The following is a 23,572-nucleotide window of genomic DNA, read 5'->3' on the forward strand; positions in this document are numbered from 1 at the left end:
GAAGAGGAGTATGGTTATGTAAATAAATAAATAAATACTTGACTTAAATCTTAACTTAAAATTTTTTTACTTATCACGACCAAGTCCCTCTTCAATCTGAGGAAAACTTCATGCTGCCTCATAGATCTGAGGTCAGCCATATCCTTGGGAAGAAGCAAGGATTGTTCCATAGCATTTGCTACATACCTAGCTATGCCTTACTAGAAATCTCAGGGAGAGGCATCATTGAGTATGGAAGTCCCATCCAATTCCATGCACAGGGCTCAATCTGGGGTTGCAGCTCTGTGGTCACCCTTTCGCTTCGCCTCAGTGGCTGACCTCGTCTGTAGGCCTCTCTGCTGCTTAACCCCCTTTAGGGCTTAATTTGGGGGGGGGGGGGGGGATTGGGGGGGGGGGGAGGTTTTTCCCTGCCTCTGTGACCTCCTTCCCTTTCTCCTCTCGCTTCCTTTTGTGGTCAGCAGGGTCGACTTGTTGGGTTGGAACAGGTGAAGGAGTGGGGAGCTTGGTCTGGAGAGCCTTCCCTGGACCATCTCTCCCCAGCTGAGATTCCAATATCTCCTAGAGGGTTAATCTCCGTTTACGTTGGATGCCCATGTCACTGGAAGTATCAGTAGCTTCTTAGTAAGGGCTAGGTGAGGTTAAGGAATGAGAGCCGAGGTCACCAGGAGAGGCTTCTGGAGATAAGATTTGGTTGAAGATGTCGAATTCATCCTCGGAATGGACACTTCTACTACTTTCTCTTTTTCTTCTTCCTCTTCTGTCAAGGCAGGATGAGAAGAAGTTCCTTCCTTAGCTGTATGTGGTAGTGGATGGGCGACCTTAGGGATGCCCTTTGGTATCGGACCGGTGGCAAGTGTGCCCTTTGGGATTGAACCAGTAACAAGGAACCCAAGAGTGGCTACATTGATCCTTTGTAGACGCGGGTCCCTTGCCTTGATTACACATTTCAGTGCTTGGAAAGCGTTGGAAATTTGAACGTAATCCAAAATTAGGTGAGCAGCCCTTAGTTGTCTGTCTGTGTGGACAAACACTTCAAACTTCAGGATCTTATCCAAAATTTCCTGATTCACGAGGCTGAATTGGGGATGGTAGCTTTTTTATCTACGAAACCATTGGGAAAGACAAAAAATTTCATTAGTAAAGAACAATGCAAATTACAGAAAGTCTCAGGTACGAGCATAGGAGATGTAGCTTTAAAATAACTGTCCTAAGTCTAAAACCCCACCTGGTTGCCCCTCTCTCATTGTGCAGGGGAGACTATTGTGCTATTCCCTTGACATGATTAGGAAGTCTTTTTCAGGCCTTTGTTGGATTCGGGTAGACATTGAATGAGCCTAACTTCAGGGTACCTAGATTTAAGGTAATACCCCTGCTCTTTTAAGTGATGGAGGTTGTAGACCCAATTAACGTCATGGTGGGTAAGCCCTAATCTCATCCTTTCATTTAGGGCATCTACAGAACCTAAGATCCTAAACATATTTGGGGCACACTGGGTTGGAGCTAACTTATAGGCCCTAAGATAATCCTTGGTTACGATGGCCATAGGGATTCTCATCCCGCCCTCTATGAAGGCAATCATCGGGATTACTACCTCTCCCTCTTGCCTGTCTTCGTGCCATTGTCCCTTTTTACAGTATCTAATGCCTACTTCTGGAGGGATCCTGTATTGAGCCCTAAAGTTCTCTATTCCTTCATTGAAGTCTACCAAATTCTTAAATCTACCCATTTTTAAAAGGGTTTGGAGAGAACTAAAAAGATCGAAAGGAGAAAATAGAGCCGAGGAGAGGAAATGTATGAAGAATAGAAAAATATATGGAAAAATAAAGTGTAAAGATTCGTGAAGACTTACAGAAATAAAGAGGGTGTCCTCAGATAAACTTTTAGTATTTGTAGAGGCACAAGTAAGTTAAGAAAGTTGGCAGGTTCAGTGTATGTGTGCTAGAGATAAGTGAATGTTAAAATGAAATGGGAGATTGATTTGAATGGTATTTATATTGAAGAGAAAGCTACAGAGCGGGAAAGTTCCCGCCCAAGTCCTAACATAATCCTTAATCGTTGGATTTGTATCGCACTGTAGAACGTGGGGGACAAGAAGCCGTAAAAATTTAATGAAGAGCGCGTCTCCTATGCCAAAGTGTCAGGAGCGTGTCTTGGGCAGTTAAAAAGGTGCCTACACAGGCAAAGGTGATGTATGAGGAGCACAGATTGGTTAGGGTGATGTCGAAATCCTCATTTCTTACCGAGGTGTTAGAAAGAAGAATCGCGAGGGGCTATTGTAGGGGTAGTGGGCTAGGAGCTCGTTATTTATATGGATATTGGGCCTGAGGCCCAGTCTGAGGTCGAGAGGTCGTCCAAAAAGGAATAGACATTGTCAAGAGAGTTTGCCCTGGTAAATTAAGAAATTAGTCTTTGTATTGTCTAGGAGGGCGGGCCGAGGATGAATGCCTCCTCGGCTAATAAAGGCCGAGGTTAAGAGAAGTGGTTTACTGTTCAGGAGAACGTTCCGAGAAGTTTTGTCAGTATGGATAGGCATGGTAGAGACATAGGACAAGGGGAAGTCCTAAAATATCTAAGGAGAAAGCTACTATCATCGCATTAAATATACTGCAGCTAACTCTCTAGCCGCATTAATGTGGAGGTGATACTTGAACAGTGGCTATCAGCCTTACAAGTATTACATGAAGACTTGTGGAAGTTGTTGATGGGACAAATATCAACACCAGCCATTTGACATGCACGTGGAGGACAAAGATGAAAGGAGAAGGGAGTATAAAAGAAAGAATATGCAATAGGAGAAAGGGATTGGAAAATTAAGAGAAAATACTGTAGCATCAAGAGTTGACTTTGTAATCAAATTTGAAGGAAATATATAAGAAAAAATCTCCTCAGACTTTGCCGAGGATGATTATCTTTAGCATAAACCTGTCTATTTTCATTCTCTTGTCATCTTAATCTACCTTAGAATTTGTTTGATTCATTAAAGCCCAGTTTTTCCAACTCACTCTCTACAAATTCATTGTTTTGGGCTTGAGTCCATTAACCTTTGGGCTAGGGAATTCAAATCTGGTCCTTACAATTGGCGTCGTCTATGGGAGTTACTGGTGTGATAGTGAGTCCAACAGTTAACGATGGTAGGTTCGGGTTCAAACCAGGTAGAATCGATGGGGTCTCAACGTCAAGATCACTTCCGTGATCTTGAACAAATAAAGAACCGAGAGGAAAGTGTGCACACTACCCATACTAGTAGGAGTCACTCTAGGGGTGGTAGCCATCTCTCTTAGGAGAAAAAGAAATCTCTTACAAAAAACTAAACTCCACAAATTGGAAGTAATCTCCACTATATAAAACATGAATTACAAAATAAAGGTAACTAAAATTCTGTAAGTCTTCAAATAATATTGAAGTCGCCTACAACTTCCACCCTCTACCTTACACCTTATAAAGCGATCCAAAAGTTCTGTATTCCCGAATCCCAACTACATTTTAATTTGAAAACAGTAATTGATGGGGTGAGCCACACATCTAGTAAGTAATTATACAGAATATACAACGGAATAGAGTCAAGCAAAGCACGAGTTTGATTTCACAATTTCACTCAAAATATCAAATATAGTTTTCCAAACATATAAAAAACCACTTAATACATATATAATTAAATCTTAAAGTAATTCGAAAACACATACAGATAATTGATCAAAGCACAGTGTCACATATACACATCACATATTCTCATATACAATCATGTGAACGGATTTACACATATATCTGATCAATTCTAAAAAAAACACTTATTTTGAGTCACATATCACCAAAAAACAAAGTTTATACAACATAGAATAATTTTCTTATACTAACAATTATTCCAACAATAAAGGCATATCGAATATCTTACTATTAAATTGATACATAAATCAAAAGATGCTTGACTCTCTTAGGGAAAGAATAACAACTGAAGAGTTTATATAAATACTTTTACAATTCTTGAGTAAGTTTGAAAACCCAATTTGCTAAAAGAAACTTCTTAAATACCATTTGAAAAAATAAGAATATGACTTTGAAATCACTTGGTTTTAAACAAACTTAAAGAACAAGAACTTTTTTAGAAAACTTACTTTGAAACTCAATTATTTTCTGAAAAGAGTTTAGTTTAAAAATCATCTTTTAAATGAGATTTGGACATTCAAAACGTTATTTAAAATTCAAAGTTTCTCTTTAAAACATTATTTAAAAGTCAAAGTTTTTCTTTCAATGATGTAAAAATGCTTTTTGCTAAACTTTTAAAACATAAGCTTAAAAGTATAACTTTTGAAAACCTTAAACTTCTAAGAGCCTAAAGAACAAAACTTGTGCATATTATGCATAATTACTTATAGTACTTGAATCACTCTGAAAGTCTAGCTGAAACAACCTCCAAAAAAAAATCTCAAAGCATTCTTAAATAGGGCCAATAATCAATCATGGAAATTACTTAATATCCTTCACAAAATATAAAACTTATCGAATTATACGAGTTGATTCACTAGGAAAAACACTTTGCTGAACTAATAACACTTCTAACACAAATTAAAGTTTCTCTAACCAATGATATTCTAACCAATAATATTCCCTTGCATTAATCGAAACTCATATTGCCATGAGGAAGGCAGTAGCCAAAATATCATTGACCTAAGATTTAATATAAAAACCCAAAGAAGACGTTAAACCATCCTAACATATATAACCAAAGAAAATGTTAATTCATCCTAATATATATAACTAAAGACAACGTGGCAAAACTAAAAGGACCTAATATATACAAATCCGACCTAAAAGGACCTAATATATACAAATCCGAAAGATGACCTGATGGCCACATTCAGTTGTTCTAGGGGCCCATAGAGGACAACGTGAGAGCCATACCCACAGAAGCCAATTCCAAGATTTCAATATATAATCTCAATGGGTTTAACAGCATAACCTCAATGAAAACGGTGGCAAAATCATTGACTTATTATATATATATATATATCCCAGTGAGAACGTAACAGGCACACGAGTTAATATTTGATCCATGACTTTGTTCATGGATACACACAGTGGGCAAATCTAATCGTAAAAGTATAAGTAAAATTTTAGGACTGAATCTAACCTTTTGAACAATCTAACATCACAACTGATTCCAAGATAAAATTATAACCTTTTTATTCTTTGTTTTTAACGGTAAGAAATCATACCTTGAACAGTTTGATTGTCTCTTCAATTGTATGTGCTCTAAATTCCTAAGAAAACACTAACCCTTCCTATGAAAACCCTGATTATCTCTTTCTCTACCATATAGTTCATATTAGAGATGTGTGATTAGTGAGGTAGCGCACTGCAGTTACTAATAAAAAGAATACCTATGCCCATCAATTATATTTAAAAAAAGATTTAATAAAAACCTCAAATAAAAGTACGTGGGGGTATTACAACCCAAATTGTTGATAGCTTTCAGAATAACTGTGACTACTCTGATGAGTTTGGCGGTGGTGGAGGTGAATAAGGCAGTGATTGATTGATTCGCACTTTTGTCTCAGTTCTTCACAATGGCAAAGATTGCAAAAGGAGGTGGCAACAACTTGAAGTGATTTTTATGATGATTTTTTAAAGTGGAAAATACGAGAAATAAGAGAACGAGATTTCTAGATTTGCAACGATTCGTGTCTTGGTTTCTCTCGTTTCCTTTTTCAATGAAGGAGTGGAATTTTGATTATGGAAATGGGAGAAAAAAACAGAAAAGAAAAGAGATAATGATTAGAAATAGTTTTTTAAAAGAAAGGAGAAAGAAAGTAGATTGGATGTGAGGTGTAAGGCCAATGTGGTTTCTCTAAGAGCATTACTAGTGTACTTTTTTTTGAACATGCATTACTAGTGTACTAACCCTTTAGCTAAGTTCAACCAAAATTTGATGGCCGAATCCAAAAAAGGGATCAACAACCTAGCCAAAACAGCTGCTAGCTACGGTACAAATTGAAGTCTAATTAGCATTAATTGAAAATCCAAAAAAAGGGGCCAACAACCTAGCCAAAACAGCTGCTAGCTACGGTACAATTTGAAGTCTAATTAGCATTAATTGTAACTAAGCAAAATGTTAATATTTTTTTTATCGTTAGTTGATTAAAATTGGGCATAGGGTGGTTGATTTGACCATTGGACGGGTCGGGTCGTGTCATGAGAATGCTGGTTTTGGCCATCGAGCTGCCAATTTAGGTCATGGTGTGGCTGATCTTAACAATTATACTGTATTTGTTTGTGAATAAGACAAAACTAAAATATAGTATTTAAATAGAATAGAAAATCAAATGAATGCGGATATAAAATATGTTTTAACTAAAATAAATAAATAAATAAATAAATAAATAAAATGAGTATCAAACTAAAATTAAGTCAATTATCCAAAATAAATAAATAAATTAATTAAATTTTAAAAAGACGCGTGAATGCTCTAAATGGTTGACGGCACAAGGTAGGAAATTTACAGCCAAAGGGTGAGGCGGGCCGGGTCCATCCTTTTCCCTAGTGGCTACTGACTTGTAGCATTGGTAAAGTTGTTTACCAATAGAAGCGAGTGAAATTTAATTGAAAATAATTGGTTTCCTTTTCAAAATTATTAATACTAAAAAATTGATGTTGTGAATCTTGTGCAAAATATGATTAGCACCGTATTAATATATAATAAATAATTTTTTGAATTATTTTTCATGATTCTCTAACATAATTTATTACCTTTTGGATGACGTGGCATGATTTTGATAAGAAAATTTATAAAAAGTCTAGGAACATTACTTTTGTCTAACTCTAATATGGGCTAATATGAGTTGTGAAGAAAAATTAGTGGGTTCATGTAAAACTGGTAGGCGACTAGTCTTATTACAGCTTATCATATCAAAGTTGTGGTACAAGTTGTGTTGGAGCATTTTAATATTAATTAATTAAAATAAATAAATATTACAACTTAAATATAAAGATGTGGAAGTGAATATGGAAGATGAGGAGTTAGTAAAAACATTTAATCCCACATTGAAAAGGAGAGAGACTATTTTATTCTTTTTAATTGTGGTGATTAATGAGCTAACATGAATTGACTCAGATATTGGATTAGATACGTGTACAACGAAGAGGTGAATGATGGAGGTAACCCACTTAATGGACTATCCGTTTGGACCTTTTGATTTTGTTGAATAAGAGAGCGATATTGTTGTTGAATATTTTGTTAGACGGCTAGACTAATTCCACACTCCAGCCCCCTCCTTTTAGACATGTATAGGAGGCGTGGACACGAAGGATTGGGGCTTGGAGAATGGAAGGATGTGAAAAGGAAAGGAGCTCTTGTAGTTGGTTCCTCTCCAAGTTGTCAGCAAGTTACGCATTTTGTCATGTCAGCATCCTTCCAACATGACGTAGCATCTCAATTGTAGTGACTTAAAGAATTAGTGATAACTTTTACGATAGTTCCTTCAAGAGCTAAAAGAGTTCATGAGAGTAGATAGAAATTTAATAGTCTATTATTTGTTCATTTATTAGCCTGAAAATTGCTTGTACTTTGTTACTACTTACTAGTGTTCAACCAAAAAACAAAAAAAAAAAAAAACTTGGAGCTCTCAGCACATTTTAGCGTTTACAATGAAGACGCGTAAAATTTAAGTTCTCTATTTTTTTTGTAATAATTATTGAAACTATGAAAAATTAAAAAAAAAAAAACCAAAAAAGAAAAAAGAAATGGACCATTCTCCGTTTCATTGACAAATAGTTAAATGCTACTAAACCTTGTTATAAGGTTACATTAAAATAACACAACATTTCATGTGGATAGAATTAATTCTGTTAGTATATTTATAAAGGTCAAACCAAAATGTGAGTGTGATACTGATAAGGGTCAATAACTCTAAAATGAAGAGTCGATTGACTATGTTGGATAAACAATCCTCTATTTGGTGGTCAAGTCAACAAAACAGAAAAGGGCCAATAGGAGCCAATATCTCATACGGAATAGTATCTTATTTTGCAAAATGTGTCTCAATAGAATAGCTAAGTGTTGAAGAATTTGTTAAAATGTAGTGGACCTTGGGGGATCTATTGGTTCAACTAAAACCATCCCCTTGGAACGAGGAAAAAATAAAAAATTCTGGTTCCATTTCTTTAATAAACTGTCAACGATATTTGCTTTGGATTAATTCCAAGAGTCACCAAAAGGGTTTAAGGTTTTTCATGGTAGGAGAAAATTTTTGTCATATCAGGATCGTAAAGCATCTCATTCATACCAATCTGATTGGGTCCAAAATTTATGGCAATAGAAATAATACCAAGAGAACAAGCATGGGGGAAAAAAAGCAAGCATAAATATCTCTTCATGATTATATATATTTGCATAATGTGAATGTGATGATGGAAAAGAATAAACGGGACTGTCGTTGTTGCCAATCAACTGTTCTTATCTTAATTTCAAGCATCGATTTTAATCACAAGTTGCATCGATGGCTTTCCTTGAGTCTTATAGATTTTATGACTTGGACTTTGCTTCTTAAAGGGGATGGGTTCATTTTTGTCTAAAACTAGACGACTTTTTTCTTTTATCATTGGTTATTCTTTCATATCGATGGTAAACACGTTAATTGCGCCAACTCGATTCCATATCATTAGGAAAACATAATCATATAAACTTCCAAGTAATGAAACTTAAACTATCCATGCCATTATCCCAAACCCATCTCATCTAGGTTACGAGTGATGAAATTTAAGCTGTTGATTCCATTATCCAAGCTAAAAGATAAGGATCACAACAACATGATAATTAACAATCTAATTAAGAAAATTATAACTTACAAAGCTACTTACTTAAATGAAAGCCTTAACAAGACTACACATAATCATAAACTAGTGAATTATAAGTAGTGGTGGTGCCGTGTTTAGCCCAAGTTGGTCCTAGGACAACCCTGACCTAAAAAAAAAAATTATATATAATAATTTAAAATTTTTTATTAAAAAAATTAGGAATATCCTCAAATAATTTTTTTTTATTCGTTTTACTTTCAAGCAAAAAAAAAAAAAAAAAAAATTGAACTAAAATTTGAAAAAAAAAAAAATTGTAATAGAGCAAGCCCACCTAGGGAAAAAAGCCCAACATCAATCCTAAATAACAGATGGTAAAACAAACCCAATCTAAAGAAAAAAAAAAAAAGATGATAAAGCAAACCAACAGATGGTAAAGCAAACCCACGGATTCTCAAAAAAAAAAAAAAAAAAAACAAAAACAAAAACAAAACTCAATATGCGTTCGTTGATTCATCAAATGGTAAATCAAAAACTAAAATTAGAAACCCAGCCTAAAGAAAATAACCTCATAAAAAACAACGACCAACGGACCAACCACATCGACGCGATGGCGCCTCCACCTCAAACTCGAGCAATAGAGCACATTGGTCATCGCATCAGGCCTTAAACTTAAGCTCTAGAGCACATCGGGCATCGGAGATCGGAGATCAGTCGGATCGGATTGGAGATCGGAGATCAGTTTGATCAGATCGAAGATCGGTCATGCTTGGCCTTGATTCCTTCCTCGCCTCGACGTGCTGCCTGACGACGCTGCCCCTCAGGCCTCCCTACTCCCTCAAGGTATTTCATCTTTACACTTTACTTCTCTCTCTTTTTCTCTCTTACATCTTTGGGTGAATGGGTTTTTTGTGGTTTGAGACTCTTTGTCTCTCTCTCTGTCTCTGTCTCTCTCTTTATCTGAAGATTGAAATGAGACTCTCTCTCTCTCTCTATCTGATTCTCTCTCTTTCTCTTTGAAGTTTGAATTGTAATTGGCTTAGCTTTAATGCTTCACTTTATAACTTTATTTGCCACTATTTTGACTTTATTCGTTGGTGAGTTACTGAGTTTGTCTTTTAGTGTATTGTGAATTTATCTGATTGGCTCCTATGACTGGGGGCCATGGGGCTTGTCTGTTGATTGTGGGTTAGATGGGGGCCTTGGGGCCAGAGTGAGATATTTGAATTGGGGAAAGTAAAGGCATGCAGAGGCAGTTAGCCTAACTTACCAATAAAAGACAAAATTAAATTATGTTAGGACTTAGGCACTAAGCAGGCAATGGGTTGAGCTGTGGATAATGCACCCATAGTGTGTGCTAGTACATAGTAGGGTGTGTGCTAATAGTTAGTAAAGAAAAATAATGAAGCAACTAAACAACAATAATTAATAATTCAATTAACCAATACATTATAAAAGACAAACAAATTAAATTATATTAGGCTAAACAACAATTAATAATTTTATAATTAATGAAACAACAATACAACAAATTATAATTTATAAAAGACAAACAAATTAATGAAACAACTAAACAATAATAATTAATAATTTTATTAATATTTCAAATAAACTTATAGTTTATAGTTTATTCTTTTTTTAGAATTATGGACAAATATTTGATAAAAAAACCACATACCCAAGATTCATCTCCTGTGCAAGATTTATCTTCATCTTCTAAGTGAATTCGTGTTGACTTTAACTTAGAAAACCTTCCTTTAGATCCTGGGCTACGAGAAAAGATATCATCTTATCATCTTAATAATCATGATGACATAAGAAGATATTATTTACAAAAAGGCCATTGTCAATCTGTTTTCCGAAACCATGATTACCCTTTAACATATTTTTCTAGAAAACCTTGTCGATTTAGATCCGAATGGTATGTAAGTAGTAAGTGATTGGAATATAGTCTAGATAAGGATGCAATATTTAGTTTATATTGCTACTTATTTAAGTAAGATGTTGGTAAGCAAGGAGGAGGTGAGAATTTTGTAATGAAGGGATTCAAACGTTGGAATCAGAAAGAGAAGTTAAATTCTCATGTTGGAGGAGTTAATAGTGCTCATAACCAAGTTGTCAAGAAGAGTGAAGATCTAATGAAGAAAAAGCAACACATTCAAATTTTTTTGGTTAAGCAATCAAATCAAGATAAAATTGAATATCGGGTTCAATTAAATGCAATAGTTGATTGCATAAGATTTTTTTTATGCCGAGGATTAGCTTTTCGTGGTTACGATGAATCTCAAGATTCAAGTGATAAAAGAAATTTCCTTGAACTTCTACAATTTTTAGGGGATCACAATGAATCTATCAATGAAGTGTTGCAAAAAGCTCCAAAAAATTGTAAGCTTTCCCACTATGAAATTCAAAAAGACATTGTGAATGCAATTGCACGTGAAACATCCAAAGCCATCATCAAGGATCTTGACAATGGGTTCTTTTCAATATTAGTTGATGAGTCATGTGATATCTCAGTGAAAAAACAAATGGCCCTCGTTCTTCATTATGTGAAGAAAAATGAATTATTATAGAGCGGTTCCTTGGTATCATACATGTAGCAAGTACCACCGCTTTGTTACTCAAATATGCTATTAAATGTTTACTTTGTGAACATAATTTGAGTTTATCGAAACTACGTGGGCAAGGTTATGACTAAGCTAGTAATATGCAAGGTGATATCAATGGTCTTAAAACTTTAATTTTGAAGGAGAATAAGTTAGCATTTTATGTCCATTGTTTTGCTCATCAACTTCAATTGACACTTGTTACCGTTACTAAAAATCACATTTACATTGCTAAATTTTTTTATGTAGTTAGTAATTTAGTAAGTGTTGTTGGTGGCTTTTGTAAGAGACGAGATGCTCTTCGAGATGCACAATTTGCCAAAATTAAAGTAGAATTAGAGAATGATGCACATAGAAATGGACAAGGTTTGAATCAAGAGACAAATCTTAAACGTCCTGGTGATACACATTGGGGATCATATTAGGAGACTATTTTCAACTTTATTTTGATGTTCTCTACTATTGCTGATGTACTTGAGATTATTGAAAAAGATTGCCTCTTCGACCAAAAAGTTGAAGCTAGATCTATTATGAGGTCAATTCTATCTTTTGAATTTGTCTTTACTCTACACTTGATGAAAAACATTTTGGGAATCATAAATGAGTTGTCAATAGCATTGCCAAAAAAAAAAAAAAAAAAAAAATCAAGATATAGTAAATGCTATGGATCTTCTTAAAGTGTCTAAGCAACGATTTCAAGTGATAAGAGATGATGAATGATTATCTTTATTGATTGAAGTTTCTTCATTTTGTACGACACATGATATTCCTATTTTAAACCTGGATGAAATATTTGTAGTTAGTAAGAGGTTGTAACGCAACACCCAACAAAAATACAAATTTACATCATTATCGTGTTGAACTATTCTACACAGTCATAGATATGCAACTTCAAGAGCTTAACAACAATTTTTTAGAGGCAAATACCAATTTGCTACTTTGTATGGTTTGCTTGAATCCAAGTAATTCATTTGTGGCTTTTGATAAGGAAAAGTTGATATGTCTAGCAAAGTTCTATTCATCTGATTTTCTTGGGACAGATATCTTGGCACTTGACTCTCAACTTCAGAATTACATTTTGATATGCGCAGGAATGACTTATTTTTAGAGATTTAAGGAGTCAGTGAACTTGCTGAAAAGTTAGTGAACACAGGGAAGTATGAGACTTATCCGTTGGTCTATTTGTTTATGAAGTTAGTTTTGACCCTTCCTATCGCTACTGCAACAATAGAGAGAAGTTTTTCAGCAATGAAATATATAAAGAATGAATTGTGCAATCGAATGGGAAATTAGTAGATGAATGATTGTTTGATTGTCTATATTGAAAGAGATGTAACTTGTAGCATTGATAATGAGACTATCATACAATGATTTCAAAATATGAAAACTCGTACAATGTAATTGTAACTTTATGTATTTGCGTGTTTTTTGATTGTTGTTACTGTCAATATATGAATTTCTCTTTTTATTAGATTGTGTAATTTATGCCTTTTAAAGAACATCCTAAGAAAAATTCCTGGAGTCGTTACTTATTACAAGTGAAAGAACATGAGGAATTAGATATATGTCTTTGCTTGGAACATGGTCCTTTACTTATTCTTGAAACCTCAATGATTACGTTATAACATGTGGAGTATTATCCTCAATCTTCTAGGACACTTGTCCATTCTATTATTTTCAAGTGTTAACTACTTTTCTTTTTATTTAAAATTAATTGAAGGACAGTCTCCAAGGAATTACTTGAATTGTAAAATCTAATAACGGTAGCAATTGACACTTTTCACTTTTTACGTTTTAAATATGGCGTTGCCACATCATCATTGTGTTTTAAATGTGTTGCACTATAATATGCTAATATTCGATACACGTGTCGCTTCCCTCTAATGCCACTTGTCTTTTTAAAATCTATCCATACAATATATAATAATGAGGGATTAACGATTACTTTTGCTAATTTTCTATTATGCCCTCGACAAAATTTAGCTCAACACTAGTTGAAGCTATCTACTCCAATTCACTATGTGGCGATTTAATAATTTATAATACCATATAGGTGTATTATTTAAACAAAGCACGTGACTTATTAAAATATTTATATGACTAAAATTACAAATGGATGGTCTCTCCATTAGACATATGGCTGGATGTAGAGAGAGAGTTTTAAATTAGTTTGAAGCTAAAATTTTTTTCTTGCCATAGCAGCCACTTGTTTCCAACCATTCTCCCTCCCCATTCTTTGGCTCTTATTCTCTCTATTATTCGTTACCTTACTTTTTATTTTATTATTTTTTTTTAACTCTTCTTATCTTTTCTATAAATTTGCTATTACTCCCTTTGCACATTTTTCTTTCCCATTCAAGAAATGTTCTTCTACCTACCCAAACCAAAAGTGATTACTCTCTTTCGTTCTTTCCTTCTCCTTCTCCTTCTTCCTTTTTTTTTTTGGGTGAAATTTTTAGTCTTTCTTGTAACTTTGTATTGGGTTGATGAGGTTTTTTTTTTTAATTTTTTTATTTTTATATTGACGAGTTTAATGTTTTGACTAAGTTAGTCTACTTCTTCTAAAGACAACTGATTCTAATACATTATCTCTAGCAAATTACACGTCAGGGTATAGCCTAGTGGTTTCCTTGGATTACTTGATGCGCAGTTTATACTTTTGATGAGCTATAGAAAAAAAAACATCTTGGGTTCGATTCCCAGTAGAAGTTTCCTTGGATTACTTGATACGCGATTTTGGCAGGTGGGGTCATGTATCCTTAGTATACTCTCCAGAGGTGAGTCCAAGGAGCCTTGCCTTGGTGAAGTTTCACATCATTTAAAAATAAAAAATAAAAAAAACATCTACAAGTGTTTGATACCGGTGTACCTTAGCACAACTAAAATAAGGATTTTTTTTTTTGACTAAATTGCTCTAACTAATTCTTCAATAGGCTTGAGACAACAAAGCTTGGAGCTTCTATAGCGATGACTGATGGATTAATTTCTTGGCTAAATTGCTCTTTGCTTATTCTTCAACAGGCTTGAAACAAAAAAACTTAGAGCTTCTATAGTGATGACTGATGAGATTATAAGCTATGTGCTATTCAAAGAACAAAAACAAACTTGTGTGGGAGTTTTACTGTAGTCCTCTCCCATTTCTCTGATTCTATTCAGCAGAGGTTGAAGCTGCACAGCACAAAAGTATTTCAACTAAGAAATTGGAACTTTAAAGGTAATGGCTTTCATAATGCTCTACAAGCCTTACCATTGTTAGGAACTCAGGGAGTGTAAATCCGGCTTATAGGACTGGCTGATGGATTTTCTAGTGTATACTTTTGATGCGAACTTCAATTGACACGCTTTGAGACCCAACAAACAATATTAGAATACCTGCCCAAGAAAGCTAAAATTCAGATTTTTTGATAGAAAACCCGACCCAATGTCACTTCTTTGATCTTTTTGGATCTTGCTCTAGTAACGGCCCAACTGGAATATGCAATGGATCCTTTAATGGTGCTTGTTGATTCTCATCAACTTTCACATAAAAACACCTGCAAATGTTAAAAGATTATATATCACTGCACTTCTCACACTATATGGTCTAATAATATACCATTCTCAGCCTACGCTATATCAAACCTAGACCAGGTTTAACGACCAAATCCCTTCATCATGCAGTCTAAGAGCACTCAACTTGAACTAAGAAGGTTTGGAATGCTTATAAGATAATAAGTATAGTACATCATTGTAGTCTTCTATAAAAGGTAACCATATGGTGTACCTGTTCTGCTTTCAATATGGGAGCATCTACTGTCCTTTTTTCTTTGTCAAATAAATTTATCAGAGACCGTAAATTTTAATGGGTGATTAAATACTGTTTAACTTGTGAATTAGATTCTTTTGCACAGTAATGGTTTAACTTTGAAACAACAAACTGTATGCCAAAAAATAGGATAACCATCATCAATTGATCCCACTGATTAATCAACTTGCTGGGCAAGGTAATCACTCCCTATTTTATCAACACTTAAAAGCTAATTATTCTCAACTGTAACAAAAGCAAAATTGAATAAGTTATCAGAAGATACATATGCAGGGGCATGTGCAACTCACATATATAGAGGAGAAGTAATAGATCCACAAATGAACATTAAAAGAACAGCAACAATAGAAAGGACAGAGTTAAGTAAATCAAAATGATGAAGAAAAGAAATGCCTGATGTTGAATTCTTGGGTTAGCCCATCACCTTTCAATCTCAGATAAAACTTCTGTTTTTCAAATTTCTAGTTGAAGTGCTTAGGAGTTTATATCAATGACCCTCACCATTTGAATACAAGTTGGAATGCCTTAGTTGCATTGAAAGAGTGCATTGTTTCTTCTGGCACATCCTTTTTTTTTTTTTTTAATAATAAATTTGTTGATATAAAAAAGAGAACACCCTAGTACACAGGGAGTGTGCAAGGTGGTCAAACAATCAAGAACAAAAATTACAAGAATCTAAGAAATCAAGAAAAGATAAAAATGATTGGTTCCGCAAAACAGCCAATCATTCCATTAAAGTTCTAAAGAAAAATAGCTTTAGGTCTGATATGGATCTCTCTTTATCTTCAAAGCACCTACTATTTCTCTCCCTCCAAAAACACCACAATAAGCAATGGGGAACAATTAACCATACATACCTATATCGATGACGACCAAATTTGCCTTGCCAACATGCTAGAAGCCTCACTATAAATTGCAGCATAACCCAGCTCACTCCAAACAAACTAAACACCATAGCCCACAGATCCATTACAATCGGACAATGAAGAAAAAGATGATCAACCGATTCACCATTGCACTTGCACATGTAGCACCAATCTAATATCCAAACCTTCCTTTTTTGTAAATTGTCAATCGTTAAGTATTTCCCTAGAGTAGCAGTCCAAACAAAGAAAGCTACCTGAGAAGGAATCTTCTGTTTCCAAATACTTTTCCAAGGAAAGCAATATTCATTAGAGCCCACTAAAAGACTATAATAATCCTTAACCATGAAGCCCTTTCTCTATCAGGTTTCCAGCACATCTTATCCTTACCAAACTCCTTCATCGAAGCACCATATATGGTATCCATGAAATTGGACAGTGCCTTTAATTCCCGAGCATGCACACCCCTAAAGAAACTTACATCCCAAAACATGACTCCATTATCAAACTTCATAAGCTTAGCCACACTAACCCTCTTATCTTGGCAAAATCTAAACAATTTAGGATAGTTGACTGCAAGAGATGTCTCACCACACCAACGGTCTTGCCAAATTTCACCCTGGACCCATCCCCAATATCATATAGAATGAGATGAGAAAAAGAAGGCCATCCCTAACTAATATTTTTCCACAAGCCAACACTATATGGACCATTAACAAGCCTAGTACACTGGCAGCCTCATCCACAACCATATTTCACTTCTATCACTTGCCTCCAAAGGGCAGCCTTCTCCATCCCAAATCTAAATAGCCACTTCCCAAGCAAAGTTTCATTAAAAATTCTTACCTTCCTTATCCCCAAGCCACCCAAAGAAATGGGAGTGCAGATAGTAGGCCATTTAACCAAATGGAATTTTGGTTCATCACTAATGTCACCCCACAAGAAATTCTTCTGAAGTTTCTTAATTCGATTAGCAATAGCTATAGGTATTGGAAATAAAGATAGAAAATAAGTGGGTAAATTAGATAGGGTACTTTTAATTAAAGTGACTCTACCTCCTTTGGATAAGTACAAATGTTTCCATCCTGCTAATCTCTGTTCTATCTTCTCTAAAATTAAATTCCATATTGTCTTATCCTTGAATTTAGCCCCCAAAGGACCCAAATATTTCATTAGAAGAGTACCTTGTTTACTGCCAAGGACATTCAACAATAAGTCAAAATTATGCACCATATCAACAAGAACCAACTCTGACTTGCCCAAATTTATCTTTAGACTAGAAACCGCCTTAAATCAAATGAGAATCATACAGAGAAACAAAACCTAATCCAGATCAGCATCACAAAAAATTAGAGTGTCGATCACAAAGAGTAGATGAGACACCGCCAAAGATCTTCCCTCTAAACGACCCACAACAAAGCCTGACATGTGACCTTCATGGACAGCTTTATCCAACATTCTCCTAAGGGCTTCCATAACCAAGACAAACAACAAAGGGGATAGTGGGTCACCTTGTCTTAACCCCCTGGAACTCTCAAAAAACCCACAAGAAGAGCCATTTATCAGAATAGAGAAGCGAACTGAAGATATACAAAAGAAAATCCACTGCTGCCATTTAGCAGAGAACCCACCATGTTCTAGTAACTGCATAAGAAAACCCCAGTTTACATGATCAAAAGCCTTCTCAACATCTAATTGGCAAAGTAGCCCTGGGAAACCAATTTTCAATCTGCTGTTAAGGCATTCATTAGCAATGAGAACAGGGCCAAGATTAATGGGGTGAAAATCCTTGACTTCAATTGCTGCATTTATTTTAGGGATGAGAGTGATGAATGTTGCATTCAAACTTTTCTCAAACTGACCTTTAGCAAAAAACTGATGAAATACAGTCATAAGATCATATTTGAGAATCCCCCAGCAAGCTTGGAAAAAAGCCATTGGAAACCAGGCGATTTATCACCATTAAAATTCTGTATGACATAAAAAATTTCTGCCTCCTCAAAGGGTCTATTTAGCCAATTTGCATTATCATCGGATATCCTTGGAAATACCAAGACTTTTGGAAATGGTCGACCAACTTGCTGCTCAGAGTATAAATTTAGAAAGAATTGAGTAATACAATTAGCAATCATACCTTAATCGGAAGACAAGATTCCATCAACCATAAGGCTCTCAATATCGCTATTTCTTCTATTGGAATTAGCCATTCTATGGAAAAAATCGGATTTTGCATCCCCCTCCCTCAAGTGTAGCACCCTAGACTTTTGCCTGCAACTAATCTCTTCTAATAAAGTGACCTTTTCAATATCAGTACGGAGATTAACTTGTTCTAACTTTTCTTGAGCTGTTAAAGGATGAGTATCCTCTCTAACATCCAAATCATTCAATTTGTTCCAGAGTTGCTGTTTCTTAAAAGTGACATTGTCAAACTCCGCTTCGTTCCACTTTTTTAGATCCAACTTCAAAGTTGCCAACTTCTTAGCTAGTATAAAACTAGGATTTCCTTGGAACAAATAGGATGCCCACCAATTGGCTCATAAGCAGATGATTTCAGTGGCTATGAGTCATATGATATGTCTAGCGCATATATAAACATAATGGAGCAAAATCTTAGGGTTTTGCAATGCCTTTTAGTGAGATTATCCAGAGCTAAGATCTTACTTAAAGCATATATACAAGTCAAAAAAGCTATATTTAAAATAAATAAATAAATCAATAGTTACATTGGGGGAGGGGGGATTACATTTATAGGAACTTTGTTATGCCATGTGCTCTTCCCATGAAATACTAGCTCATTAGATCCTCTTGAAAAATCATAAAAAATCAACATCAAATGTACCAGTATGCTTAAGTTTCCAAAACAAGCAAACCTTCCCTAGTCTCGTTGGGAATTAGAATATAATAAATCCAAAAGAAAGACTACTGTTTATAATTTTCATTCCTTAAAAGCACAAATAAACTAAAGAATCATCAAATGAATCTCTCCATCTTCAGATAAGCCTAAATAAGAATAAACAGAAGCATCACTTATCTTCAGCAGTTAAATATAGATCAGGATAATAGCCTTTTCAAGCAACATCCCTGAACCACACATCTTTCCGAAAGCAAGCTCCCATACCATCCCCCACACGAAATTTGCAATCCAGAAAATCACTCCCAACCTCCCTTATGCTTATTCAAAGACAACACCTATAAGGTATCCAGTCAAAATTTGTCAGTCTACTATTCCTGACTCCCTATATGTTACCATAATTAAGTGCCTTAAAAAATGATATCTTTCTTTGGCAAAATTCCAGAACCGTTTATGCAACAAAGTTTCCAATCATCCAAATCTGAGAGTAAAACAAACCACACTCTAATCTACCAAGTGAAACTTAAACTCTCACCCAATCCTCCCCATAAAATATTCAGCTGCAATTTTCCAAAATGTTTGCCATATGAGAAAGATTCAATGAAATCGAAAGAAAAATACATGGATAACAAAGCCAACTCCTGTACTCCATCAACCTCCCTACTGGGAACAATTAACTTTTTCCCTTAGTTATAATAATAATACTAACATCAACAATTCTTTACATGTTAGCTTGGCACCAACAGGATATAACACATATCATTTGAATCGACTGCTTCCTTACATATTGGTGTATTTATTTTTCTAACATAATATTTTCCTTTTTCTTTTTTCTTTTTTAAATCTTTTTGCCTAAGTTTGTAACATGAAGGTAGGAGTTAAAAAAAAAAAAAAAAAAGAATGCAAAAATATAGTTGATCCAAGAATTAGACTAGTATTATTAGTTAGACCAGAAAATTGCAATTTCGAAAATTTCCCCCCTTCAATGAAATGTCCATAGACTCCATACTAGACCCTATAGTGGTTCGCTAGTTACTGTTATTATTATTTTTTGGATATATTAGATAGTTATGATGGGGGAGAGGGGGATTTGAATCCTAGATGTGTCCGTTGGAAACATAAGGATGATCAAGTTGAACTACAAGGCTCTTGGCATGAATAAGAATCCTGTATCTTAATGTGTGTAAACACCTTCCCCTCTTTCAGGACTAAAAGATTGGCATATTAAAGATGAAGAATAGGAGTGGGAGAAAAAGTAATTGAGACATGACGTTAGAAGAAGACTACACTATACGACATTAGTAAAAGTAATTGAGCCATATCATATTCATAACATTCTAGTCATGCAAACCACCAAAAGAAGACTGTATATGATGAAATGTCTGTCAATGATATTTATAGGAAAGTCAGAAAAGAAGCTTCAGTTATAATTGAGAATAAGTGTTGAACAGTTCCAGCTCTTATTGTTTGAAGTCTCAATGGCATATAATTTGCAACATACAAAAATCTCGACAGCATATAACATAGTAATGCACATTCGGAATACATTTACCCTCCTTGTTTGATTAGTTCAACATGAAAGGATGGAACCCACCATGGACATGTGTGGATACTGTAGCAAGGATGAGCTCAATAAGCGCGCACACACGAGAAACTGAGGGTCTTCAATCAATGCTCTGAGTGAAGCCCAGTAGGCATTCAAACCAGAAAACAGCAATAAGTCCAGAAGATTGGACCCTGTGATTCTCTCTCTCTCTCTCTCTCTCTCTGTATGGATAATTCATCAGTGCAAAAAATACACTTTAAAATTTATGCACTAGAAGCAGAAACCTCATATCCTTGCACAAAATTTTTCAACTTTCCTGTTTCACCAACAGCAGAAAGCCACTCAGTAAGCACCTCCATGGTTATATAATCAGGATTACAAGCCTGTTCAATCATTCTGTCCATAAGTTCAAATGCTTTCTCTAATAAATTTTTGTCCCGGAGGCCTTTGAAGATAGCATTGTATGTGGTAGTATTGGGCTTCACCCCTTTAACCTTCATATCATCCATCAGAGAAAGAGCACGTTCTACATCATCATTCTTGCAGAGAGAATCTATAAGAATATTGTATATTACGGTGTTGGGAGGAACCTTTGATGCAGAACCCATATCTCTAAAGATTTTCATGCCTTCATCTATTTTGCCAATTAAGCAATATGCATGTATTAGTGCACCATAAGTGACAACAGTAGGTGTAAGACCCTCCTTAATCATCTTTCTCATCACTCTATGGGCGGTTGTAAAATTCCCAGTTTTGCTTAAATAGGAGATCAAGGTGTTATACGTGACACTATCAGGCTTAACTCCAGCTTCCTCCATATCCTTGAGCGTCTCATATGCTTTATCCAACTTATTCTTCTGGCAGAACCCACCAATTAGAACATTGTAGCACACAGTATCGAGGCAGAACCCAACTTCTTTCAACTTTGATACAACAGAGCTGGCATCATCCATCCTTCCAGCTTGGCTCAAACCTGAGATCAAGGTGTAATAAACAATTGCATCGGGGGAGCATCCAGAATTTGACATTTTATCGAAAAATTCCATTGCTTTATCAATATTGTTGACATTACAAAAGGCATTAATCAAGATTGCATATGTGACTGCATTGCCTTTCACACCTTTACTTTGCATGTCATTGAGGAACTCAACTGCACTATTGATCCGCCCATGTCTGCACATGCCATCAATTAAAGTATTAAGGGTGATCACATTAGGAAACACGCTTTCCCTATTCATCTGATCAAACAGCTCCTGTGCCCTCTCAATTTCGCCAGATTTGCAGAACCCATCAATCAAGCAATTATAGGTAACGGTATTCGGTGCACATCCGTTTTGTGATCTCATCTGTTCCACCAAACTCAACCCTTCTTCTTGCCTTCCAACTTTACAAAGTCCATCAATGAGAGTATTATACATGATCGCATCAGGTTGAACCAAGACCCCATCACTCCCTTCTTTCATTTTCTTGAAAACCTCCAATGCCTCATCGACCCTCCGAGACTTGCACATAAGATTAATAAGAATCCCAAAAGTCACCACATTAGGTTGAATATTCATCTCTTTCATCTCCGTAGTAAGCTTATTCATCCTATCAAAATCCCCACCTTTTCCCAAACCCGTCAAAAGCGCATTGCAAGAAGCAGCTTCCACCACACCACCAGACTTCATCACATCATGTAAAAGATCCCAAGCACGACCTGTCTTTCTATTCCTACAAAATTTAGTAATCAACTGTGTAAGTTTAAACGTATCAGGGAACACATCGTGTTCGCCAAATTTTGACACCAACCCAACAATTTCCTCGTCATTAATACTCCTCCCACGCCACTCCCTCCTCAACATGGCCCCAAATATAATATCACCCGTAGAGTCATTAGGTGGGCACTCTGAATCCGGTTGAAGCATTTCGTCGAGCACCTTGAGTGCGTCATCAACACGCCCCAATCTAAACATCACATCGATCACCACATTGCAAAAATGCGTGTTTTTCAAAGAAGGGTCTACTTCTTTAACGAGAACAAGGACCTGGTCCACCATTCCAGCTCTTCCCAAGCACCTAATAAGAAGTGTTGCAGCATTGATAGTAAGTGGGACATTATGCTCTTTAGCCGTGCCATAAAGTTCTAACAACTTGTTATGCGAATCAGGTTCGCGGCTAGCGAGCTCGAAGATGGCTTGGAAGGTGGAAGACAGAGAGGGTAAGATGTCTTGTGAAGGAGAGTTGGATTGAAGGTAGTGGAAGAACTTGAGGGCTTCAGAAGAAGAGGATAACCGACGAGTGATGTTGCGGAAAATGAAGGGAGATGAAGGAGAAGAAGAGGGAAAGAGGAGCTCCAGGAGTGGCGTGGTGGTGTCGGTGTTGGAGTTGGAGTCATAATCGGGGGCTTGGAGGAGTTGGAGAGCTTGGGTTATTAGGGAGTCTTGGTCTTGGTGTGGTGGTGGTGATGGGTTGGATTCGGTTGAGAGGTGGCGGAGGATGATCGGAGAGTGCAGGCGGAGTTTGAACAGTTTTGATGCTGAGATTGATATGGCCATTTTTGTTGGGCGAGAGACACAGACACAGACACAGACACAGATAGTCGCTCAAAACTCAAGTGGCCGAGTCTTACTTACATGCTTGTGTTTGGTACGAGGTAAATATAAAATACACCCAACATACCAATGGCAATGGCTCCTTCAGCCAAAAAGAATAATGAAAAAGAAGGAAAAACATAGCAACCCTAGCCTGAGTCAACCGTGTCAAATTCCTTCCATCCTAACATAATTCATTAATTGAATGGATTGAAATGATACAACCCATTTTAACTTATTTAATACACAATTTAATAAAAACAAAGTAAAAAGGGATTTTTCTTCATCTTTATTTTAGGTAAAAGGGTTGAGGACTTTTTAGAGTTTCAATGAAGAATTTATCAATATAGCCATTAAAATTCTTTTTATTACTTAATTATATTAAGAATTCATATTTATTTTAGAGAAAATTTGACATTTATTTGTATTAATTGGGTTATTTCAAATTGATTGCGGGTTGAATAGTTAACATGAAATTGACTTATTTATCAATCCTATTAAAGTGTGTCAACTCATTTTTGACACTATCTCATTTACACTA

General features: G+C 35.6%; 1 protein-coding gene across 1 annotated transcript; it reads right to left on the minus strand.

The window, feature by feature from the left end:
- Nucleotides 1–20,351: 20,351 nt before the first annotated feature.
- LOC111983697 (pentatricopeptide repeat-containing protein At3g61520, mitochondrial) lies at nt 20,352–23,218 on the minus strand. The gene has a single exon (XM_024015354.2). It carries the CDS (start codon nt 22,993–22,995, stop codon nt 20,722–20,724), a length of 2,274 nt encoding a protein of 757 aa, XP_023871122.1. The 5' UTR covers nt 22,996–23,218; the 3' UTR covers nt 20,352–20,721.
- Nucleotides 23,219–23,572: the final 354 nt, after the last annotated feature.

Source organism: Quercus suber, unplaced genomic scaffold (genome assembly GCF_002906115.3).
Source record: "Quercus suber isolate HL8 unplaced genomic scaffold, Cork oak 2.0 scaffold_41, whole genome shotgun sequence".
In the NCBI taxonomy this organism is placed as follows: domain Eukaryota; kingdom Viridiplantae; phylum Streptophyta; class Magnoliopsida; order Fagales; family Fagaceae; genus Quercus; species Quercus suber.

Excerpts from the sequence above, each read along its gene's own strand:
- LOC111983697 (XM_024015354.2), bottom strand. The coding sequence starts at position 22,995 with ATGGCCATATCAATCTCAGCATCAAAACTGTTCAAACTCCGCCTGCAC.